The sequence below is a fragment of the Petaurus breviceps genome, unplaced genomic scaffold (genome assembly GCF_028583685.1).
Source record: "Petaurus breviceps papuanus isolate PSGF00001 unplaced genomic scaffold, PetGlider_PUasm1.0 99, whole genome shotgun sequence".
Classification (NCBI taxonomy): Eukaryota; Metazoa; Chordata; class Mammalia; order Diprotodontia; family Petauridae; genus Petaurus; species Petaurus breviceps.
Genome location: NW_027187465.1, coordinates 7,677,328 through 7,687,023, shown reverse-complemented (window position 1 = coordinate 7,687,023; position 9,696 = coordinate 7,677,328). Strand labels below are relative to the sequence as shown.

The window sequence follows — 9,696 nt, the reverse complement described above, 5'->3', positions numbered from 1 at the left end:
TCTCTCTCTCTCTCTCTCTCTCTCTCTCTCTCTCTCTCCTCTCTCTCTCCCTTCATTCCTCCCTCCTTTTTCTCCTTCTCTCCCTTTCCCTCCCTTTCTCTCTCCTTTCTCTCACTCCCTTTCTCTCTCTCTCTCTTTCTCTCTCCCTCCATTCCTCCCTCCTTCTTTTTCTCCTTCTCTCCCTTTCCCTCCCTTTCTCTCTCTTTTCTCTTGCTCCCTTTCTCTCTCCCACCTTTCTCTCTCCCCTTCTCTCTCTCCCTCCATTTCTCCCTCCTTTTTCTCTTTCTTTCCCTCTTCTTTTCTCTCTTCTTCTCTCTCTCCCTTTCTCTCCCTTCCTCTCTTCTCCTTCTTTCTCTCTCTCTCTCATCTCTCTCTCTCTGTCTCTCTCCCCCTTTCTCTCCTCTCTGTCTCTCTCTCTGTCTGTCTCTTTTTCTGTCTCTCTCTCTGTCTGTCTCTTTTTCTGTCTCTCTCTCTGTCTCTGTCTGTCTCTGTCTCTCTCATTTAAGCCATCCGAGCCCAGGCACTGTTTTTCTTTTTTTGAAAATGAATCAAGGAAAGAATAAGCAATTCCCTCCCAGAGGATGAGGCGTCTGACACCTTTATGAGGTTCCAAACTGCTCCATCTGTGAAGAGACCAAGCTGGAGTGTCCTATTGTTTTGGGTTGAGTTTTCCAACCTGGCCAAGGTCACCCAGGCTGTGGGGAGGAGAACAGGAATGCAGACGGCCAGGCCAGCTCTACTTGGTTTGCCCAGATTGGGGAACTGGGCCATTTGTTTGGAGACCTGTTCATACCCCTGGGGAGTGTGGGCCTTTTGAGTGTCTGATGTGGGAGGCTGGAGGAGGGGAAGGAAGGCAGAGAGATGCTTCTTAGCTTAAGTCTAAGGCTTCCAAGTTGTAAGAGCTGGCCAGGGTCCTGCTGGGGTGGGAGAACCTGGCAGAGCCTTCTCTCTGAAGGAGGAACCCTCATAGTGAGACCTCAGAGGAGGACTTAGTGGAAAGTGTTCAGTCTAATCATCAACCACCTCTCTCCCTTCTAGGGAGTGTGTATAGTAATAATAATTTAGATAATAATTTAGGAAGTCCTAGTTTCAAATCTCACCTCTGTCACCTACTGGTTGTATGACCCTGATTCATCTTTCTGTGCCTCTAATGGCTAGTGCCCTCCCTTCCATTACCTTGGATCTATTTTATGTAGAACAATCTCTGTATATGTTTGTCTCACTTGATAGAAAGGTAGGGCTTGTTTCCTCTCTGTCCTTATATCTTCAATGTCTAGCCCAGTACATGGCATCTAGTAGGTGCTTAATAAATGCTCACTGATTGATCAAGGCTTAAACAAGATAGTGGATGTAAAGGCATTGGGGGAGTCAGTTTGAAGGGTTTCTATTGCCTGGGTCCTGGCGGTCTGCAGTTGCTCATATGAGTCCCAGGATGAGAAGAGATTGACTCCTTGGACCCCACTTGGGAAGGTTAGAGAGAGGAGGCTGTGTTTTGTCCCAAGTGGATACGGGTTATTTGCCTTTGAACCCAGCTCATTTTTCTTGCTCTATGGAGCTGGCCTGAACCCCTGGGTATCATCATGAAGCCCAACCAGAGGGACCATCAGAAGCCTCCAGGTTTAGGCACACTAGGTGACCCAGAGGTTCTGGCTAGATCTTGATCTGCCTCTGAGAATGGATGACCACAGGAGGAAACAAGGTAGTGATAGAAAGATCACAAGCCTTGGAGTAGAAAAACTTGATGTCTAATCTCATCCAGAGCCTTGGCTAAACAAGTTACCCTCTCCTGGGCCTCGGTTTCCTTTTCTGTAAAAAAAGAGCCACTCAGACAAAATCCTTGCCTCATTCTTTTCTAGCTCTAAAATTCTATATCATTTCAAAGTTCATTTTCACAATCCTTTACAATTTTAGCTTTTTTTTGCCTTTGGATCTTGGGGTGGGGGAAACTGGGGAGATGACAATTTTCCAACAAATACCAACCCAGACATTCAGGAGTTTGATGGATTTTAAATGTCTGAAAAACATCCTGGTTGATTTCAATAGGGAATATGCCTTTTTTCCTTGGGGAATCCAAAGACAAGAATGAAGGCTCATCGTTTTAGGGCTGAGGGGGACACCAGTGGACATTTAGGTAGAGATTTATAATGAAAATAGAACTAGGTGTGGAGTTGAGACTCTTGGAATCACAGACCTGGGTTTGAATCTTGGCATTCTCTTCCTTCCTAGACAATAGAGAAGTCACTTTCCTGCTCAGTCACCACATCTACCAAACAAATGGCTTGGATTAGATCAGGGACTCCCACTTTAGGATTAGCAGAGTTACTCTAACCTTAGATTTAAGGGGGTCTGTGAATTTGGATGCAGAAGAAGTTATAGCTTTATTTTTACTAACTGAAATTTAGCATTTCCTTGCATGGTTCTGAGAAGGGGTCCATAGGCTTCCCCAGACAGTGCCAGAGGGGGCCACGACACAAACCCCTCTGCATGAGATGATCTCTCAGATTCCCCTATATCTTATGTTCCTATAAAATGATCAAGTGGAAAAATTCCTGGCTTTGGAATGAGATCTGAATTCAAATCCTGTCCCTGTCGCTTTCTCTTTGTGTGACCTGGATCAAATCACTTCCCCTTTCTTTTACTCAGTTTCCTTCTCTGTAAAACAGATTGATTAGACCAGATGGCCTTTAGGATTCCTTGTGGTGCTAAATTTACAATCCTATAAAATTCCTGGAAAACTTTAGAACATATTTCTATAGCATGTTTTCATAACTCATATTTTTTACAGTGTTCTAAGGTTTACCTAATATTTTCCCCAAAACAAAGTTATAGGGCAGATAAGACCATAATTATTGCTTTCATTTTACAGATGAGGAAAAGGCAGACAAAGTTTAAGTGACTTGCTCAGGGTCACACAGCTAGTGAGGGTCTGAGGTCAAATCTGAACTCAGTTCATCCTGATTCCAGGCCACTTACTATCTAACTGTCTCTAGGCACGAAAGTACATAAGTAAGGTCGCTAACCATATGTGGTCATTGGACCACCAAATAAGCCTTCTACAAGCCATTTGTTGTGGTGGGCTCAACTCTTGGTACTCATGAAACTTTACCATCATGCTTTTGGGGTTTGGGGGCTTGGCGGGGGTGGGAAAGAGGGAGATGGCAATTCCTCCAGAGAAGCCAACCTAAACATTTTGAAATTCAATGAATTTTAAATATCCAGAAAGCATCCTAGTTAATTTCAGAGGGGGTCTTTTTCAAAAACTCAGGAACTCCAAAATCAGGAATGTAGGTTCATAGATTTAGGCTGAGGGGGCCATCTAGTACAACCCTCCAATTATCCAGGGAAGAAGATGAAAACGAAGCCTCCCCAGAGTATGGCAACTCCTAACACTCTCCCCACCACTCAAGGAAGGGAGAAGAAGCAAGTGGGTGCTTGCTTGAGTTTTCTCCCTCTTTCTTCCCTAGAAAGTCAAGAGGAATGAAGGTGGCCGATGATGGGGTCTGCCCATAATTCTCAGTGTGATGCTCCCAGCTGACAGTGGGGGCTGTAAGCAATATCCTGTTGCCTGTGTCCTTGTGCTGTCCTTTCTCCAGTGTTTCCAGATCTCATAAATAACCAAGAGCAGGTTGGCAGGAAGCAGGCTTCTCGGCGGCCCCCCTCCCCAAGCCTGGGGGAGCAGGGGTTGCCAGGCTGAGCTCGTGGTTGCTAGGGGTTTTTGTGTTCCCCAGGTGTCCCAGGAAAATGATAGATCATCGGCACAGGCCTTGGCTATTAATTGAAATGCTTCCACGGTGAATCAGTCTGTGTAGCAGGACTGTTTGATTTTTCTTTTGCTGGTTGGCTGATGGTCCCTGTGTGGCTCTCATTGGTTGGAAAAAACTGCCCACAAGGAGGACTGGTCCCCTGGCTGCCAAACAACCCTGCAGTGGCCAGGGCCTGTCTGCCCCACTGGCCCCGCCTCTGTTACCTCGGAACATCCTGCTCCCATCTGTTGGGAGACGTGCTGCTGTCCAGCCTTGGTGTCTAGCCACAGAGACCATCTGAGCCAAAGGTCACATCATGTCACTAGTGAGAGGATGGACGGCAATTTAGCCCAGACGGCTGGGAATCCAGATACCCTGACTCAGGCCAGGGCTCAGAGAAAGGCATAAGGAAGAGGAAAATCTGTCAGGGGGATGGATTCAGTTCCTCTCAGTAAACTCATATGTCACTAGAGCAGGACCAGACCCTAGAATAGGGAATGTCAGGGGTAGGAGGAGCCTTAGAATAAGGAATGTCAGAGTTGGGAGGAGTCTCAGAACATGGGATGTCAGAGCTGGGAGGGTTCTTAGAACAGGGAATGTCAGAGCTGGGAGGGACCTTAGAACAGGGAATGTCAGAGCTGGGAGGGACCTCAGAACAGGGAATGTCAGGTGTGGGAGGGGTCTTAGAACAAGGAATGTCAGAGCCGGGAGGGGTCTTAGAACAGGGGATGTCAGAGCTGGAAGGGGCCCAGTTTGAGGGTGGCATAACTGGGGTACAAGCCCATGCCTTTTTAGGGTTCCCCCTCTCCACCCTCCCCACTCTCCACCCCCAGTCCTATTTCCTCCATCTCCAGGTGATTCATACTGATTTTAATATTAATAGAAACCAAATCGAGATGGTTAACCTGGGCAAACCTCCTTCCATACTCCCCAGTGGAACAGAAGTAATTTTTGGATCATCTGGGCCAGAGTCTGGTGCAATAATTCAATGTCACCAACATTTATTAAATGCATGCTGTTTTCCAGGCCCTGTGCTAAGTTCTGGGCTTACTCAGACAGAAAACTGAGTCTGTTTTTAAAGCGTTTACTTCTTAGTAAAGACATGTCTACCCAAACAAGACTGGCAGGAGTGGGAGTGAGCCATGTACACCCAGAGTTCCCAGCTTAGTGCTGGCGACATGTAAGGTGGGTGAGATTACTTTCATGGCAAGGAGGGGGAGGTAGAGAAGGCTTCCTGGAGGAGGGGGACGTCTAGGCATGGATGGTGGCAAAAGCCAGGCTCCAGAGATGTGAGAAAGGAGGGGAGAAAAGAGCTGACCTTTGGCCTGCCCAGAACCTGCAGTGGGTATGTGGTTGGTAACCGCTCAAGACAAGACTGGGAAAGTGGAGCGGTGATGCATTTCAGGGGCCTTCGATGGCAGGGTCATGCAGCTTAACAAAAATTCTCTCAATGGAGTCACCTACATTCAGTAAGTGCCTACTATATGCCAAGCATTTTTGCTAGGCACTACACAGGGGAAAATGAACTAGTCCCTGCCCTCTTATAATTTACGTCAGGGAGATAGTGAGTGTGTGTGTGTGTGTGTGTGTGTGTGTGTGTGTGTACCAAACTGATACAACAACACTTTGAAGGGAGGCAGTAGCAGAAGGGGGAGGTTTCATTTAGAAGGTGAGCCTTGAAATAACTGGTTTGGCATCTATATATTGCTTTAAGCTTTGCGAAGCAGTTTTAGATATATTATCTTATTTGATGCTCACAATTACACTGGGAGGCAGGTGATTATTATCTCCATTTTACAGATAGGGAAACCGAGGCAGGCGTCATGCACAGGGTCACTTGGCTGATAAGTGCCGGAGGCAGATTCAAACTCATGGCTTCTAATGCACTAACTCACTGCTTCCAAGGAAAGCAGGGTTACTAAGAGGGATTTGAGTAAGGAAAACACTCCAGGAATGGAGATAGAGTCAGAGGATCTAAGGCAATGGTGAGCCAGTGAAGGCTCTTGGGGACAGCAGAGACATGGTCAGGGTAGTGCATTAGAAAGACTCTCTGGGTGGAACAGCTAGGTAGCACAGTGAGTAGAGCATTCACCCTGAAGTCAGGAGGACCTGAGTTCAAATCCAGCCTAGATACTTGACACTTAACTAGCTGTGTGACCTTGGGCAAGTCACTTAACCCCAATTGCCTTGCTTCCCCCCTCCAAAAAAAAAGAGATTCTCTGGGCAGTGGTGGGGAGGAGGGATAGGAGAGGGGGAAGAATAGATATAGAGAGGGGCTTTCGGGAGCTCGAGCAGCATTGGAAGCGAGAAGCTGGAACTCCCTGAGATGGAGCCCCCCAGTGACTCTTGGGGCTCTCCCCCAGGTGCGTTACTTGTCACTGTTTCTGACTCCTTCTTTCCTTTCCCTTTCTGACCCTCCCAGCCGGAAGAGAAGCAGAAGGCTGCAGCAGCATTCTCTCACCTCCAAGGGGCCATGGAGACGCTGGGCATCTCTGCGAGTGAGCAGAGGGCCATTTGGAGGGTGCTGGCGGCTATTTATCACCTTGGAGCAGCAGGGGCGTGTAAAGGTAAGCCCCCGTCCTGGCTTTGATCCAATCCAGCAAGCATTTATTGAGCACCAATGGTATTCAGGGTGTGTTCATAGTTTCCCGGTGTCTCTTAGAAGCTTGAGTGGCTGTGTCAGAAAGAGATTTTTCCTTCTTCTGTTTTAGCAGCGCTTGGGGTCCTGTTTGGTCTGTCGCCTTCTTCATTGGCAGTGGCATCCCACCGGTGAAGGGACTTTTCAAGGTGTGCTAGGCGGAGTCCTAACGCACAGAGTAGACCATTGTTAGCATTTCGGGGAATGAGGAATTGACTCATGTGGGGGCCCCTGCACTCAGTCCGGGGGGCTGTACCCTCTCAGGATGCTTCTGGAGCCCTCCTGGGTCTGTTCATTCTGGGGCAAGTCTTCAGTGGGTGAGGGGGTTGGGAATGGAATTTGATCAATCAATCAAGAAAGAAACATTTATTTAGCACCTACTGTGTGAATCAGGGGTAGGTAGGCATTGGCAAGATTCCAGTGAGTCAGAAAGAGACCTCCTTGCAGATCACAGCCCATCCATGCCTGCCCATTCTTCATGCCACTCATCCATGTCTTCTCACTGGCTCCCCACAGGGTGCTCACCTACCATGCTTGGAACCTTCTCCAGTTTTTCTTTTTTGGACACCTGTGAGATCACCCATGGGATATATGGACGACCCATTGGCAAGCCCCCAACTATCACCACATGTCCACCTTTTCTTTTCACTTACATATTGCTTTGATGATAATAATAGCCAATAGCTGGTGGGTTTTTTAATATAATTTCCACTACGTGTCAGATACTGTGCTAAGCACTTCACAAACATCTCATTTGACCCTCACAACAACCCTAGGGGTTGGGGCTAGTCTTATACCCATTTTACAATTGAGGAAACTGAGGCAAACAGAGGTTAAATGACTGATCCAAGGACACATAGCTGATGTCTGAGGATAGATTTGAATTTAGGTCTTCCTGATTCCAAACTTGACACTCTATACACTGTGTCACCTAATGCCTTTGATAACATCCTTCACTCCTTCACAGTTCCTTGCTTGTAATGGGTAGCAGGCTGCTCATGCCAGCCATGTGCCTCTTCATCCCCCTTTGGGTGATACATGTTGTTAATTCTTCAGAGGCCATCATGTCCTATGACTCGCCATCTTATAGCAATATTGATAGGATATTGGTATTAAAAAGATGGACCTTGTTCCAGGGAGAAGTTGGGTGTCATTTAAAGCATTATACAGTTTCCCAAAGGAAATGCAGCTTTCTCTACTCCTGATCTTTTCTGGGTCCAATTTATTATTTATTTTTCACATTTTCCAAGATATATGTAATAATACATTAGCTCTACAGGATGTCCATCAAAGTGCATATAATGGTTTGTTCAGTAGGCATTTATCATCTTCTTGGTTTTTCCTGTGTGGATAGTTAGGCTAGTTTTTTTTTTTCTGAATGATTGACTCAACCACATGGTATTGATTATCTATTCTTGGCAACCCATGAAACAAAGTCATAAGTAAGAATTTCATTTCTCTCCATTGGCTAAAGGCATTACTTTTAACACCACACTTTGTTCTCATCATTAGAAGTGGAAGTTGATTGAAATAAATGGGTTAACTTGGTGGGGAGTCAGACAAAGGTGAAAGCCAAATGGAAAATACCATTCACTGGGCAAGAAAGATATGCATTCTGGATCATTTGGGACTTTGTGGTCATCAGTGCCCCATGACGTGTGAAACATGTCTCCTTCAATTGTATTTACTTCTTCTAAAATGCCGGTAAAGACTTGTTGGCCATTTGTGGGGAATGATGCCACGCGGAATCTTTTTCAAGTTTGGGTTGGACTTATTAACTGTTGAGTTCGTTCCAACTCGAAAATTCTGTCATCATTTTAAGATTTTATTATTTATTTATTTTAAAGCAATTGGGGTTAAGTAACTTGCTCAAGGTTACACGGCCAGTTATTATTTCTGGGTGTGGTGCTGAGTATCTGAGCCCAGATTTGATCCAGGTCATCTCAACACTGGAGCTAGTGCTCTTACTCGCTGAGCCACCTGGCCGCCCCTAAGCAATCGGGGTTAAGTAACTTGCTCGAGGCTACACGGCCAGGTGTTTCTGGGTGGGTGCTAAGTGTCTGAGCCCGGGATTCGATCTCCAGGTCTTCTCAACACTGGAGCCGGTGCTCTTACTCGCTGTGCTACCTGGCTGCCCCGATATTTTTGACATTAAAAAAAATTGAGTTCTGAATTCTTTTTTTCCTCTATCCCTTGCTCCACCCATTGTGAAGGTAACAAATGTGATATGAGTTGTACATGTGAAATCATGCAAAGCAACTTTCCATATTAGTCATGTTGCAAAAACAAAACAACATCTAAGAATGATGAAGTGAAAAATGGTAATGCTTCAATCTACATTCATACTCCTTTAGTTCTTTCTCTGGAGGTGGATAGCATTTGTCATCATAAATCCTTTGGAACTAACTTAGATCATTGAGAAGACTAAGCTGTTATAGTTGATGAACACAATGTTGCTGTTACTGTGTACAGTGTTCTCTTGATTCTGCTCACTTCACTTTGTATCAGTTCATGTAAGTCTTCCCAGGTTTTTCTGAAGTCTGCCTGCTCATTATTTCTTATAGTACAGTAGAATTCCATCTCAATCATAAACTACAACTTATGAAGCCATTCCCCAATTGATGGGCATCCCTTCATTTTACAAGTCTTTGCCATCACAAAAAGAGCTGCTGTGAATATTTTTGTATTTAGGTCCTTCTTCTTTGATCTCTTTGGATACAGACCTGGTAGTCCCATTGCTTGGTGAAAGGGTATGCCCCATTTTATAGCCCTTTGGGCATAGTTTCTAATTGTTCTTTAGAATGGCTGGATCCATTAATGACCACACCAACAATGCAATAGAGTCCCACATCTCCTCATCTCTCTCTCTTTTTTTTAATATTTTATATATTTTTTAAATGCTTTATTAACTTCTGATTTACATCATTCATTTCCGCCAGATTTTGAGTTACAAATTTTCTCCCCGTTTTTCCCCCACCCATCCCCCCAAAACAGCAGTCCCACAGGATATCCCCACCTCCAATCTGCTCTCTCCCATATTTTCTCCCATACCCGTTTCGATTTTCCAGTGGATCTCTATGCCTCAGTGCCTGTACATCCCATTTCTTAATTACATGTAAGATGGTATTAATAATAGTATATATATATACATACACACACATATTTGAATATTTGATTTTAAAACTTTCAATCCCAGATTCATTCCCTTCCCCCCCTGCCAGTCACCCCCACTGGGGAGACAAGCAGTTCAGTATAGGTTGTACATGTCTGGCTAATGCAAAACAATAACATAGTAGATATATTGTAAAAGACTGA

The 9,696-nt window shown here is 45.3% G+C and overlaps 1 protein-coding gene across 1 annotated transcript in view; it reads left to right on the top strand.

The window, feature by feature from the left end:
- MYO18B (myosin XVIIIB) overlaps positions 1-9,696 on the top strand; it is a 377,501-nt gene that overhangs the window by 55,826 nt on the left and 311,979 nt on the right. The window contains 1 exon segment of the mRNA XM_069081888.1: positions 6,166-6,310. Within this exon segment, the coding sequence (XP_068937989.1) occupies positions 6,166-6,310 (145 nt within the window).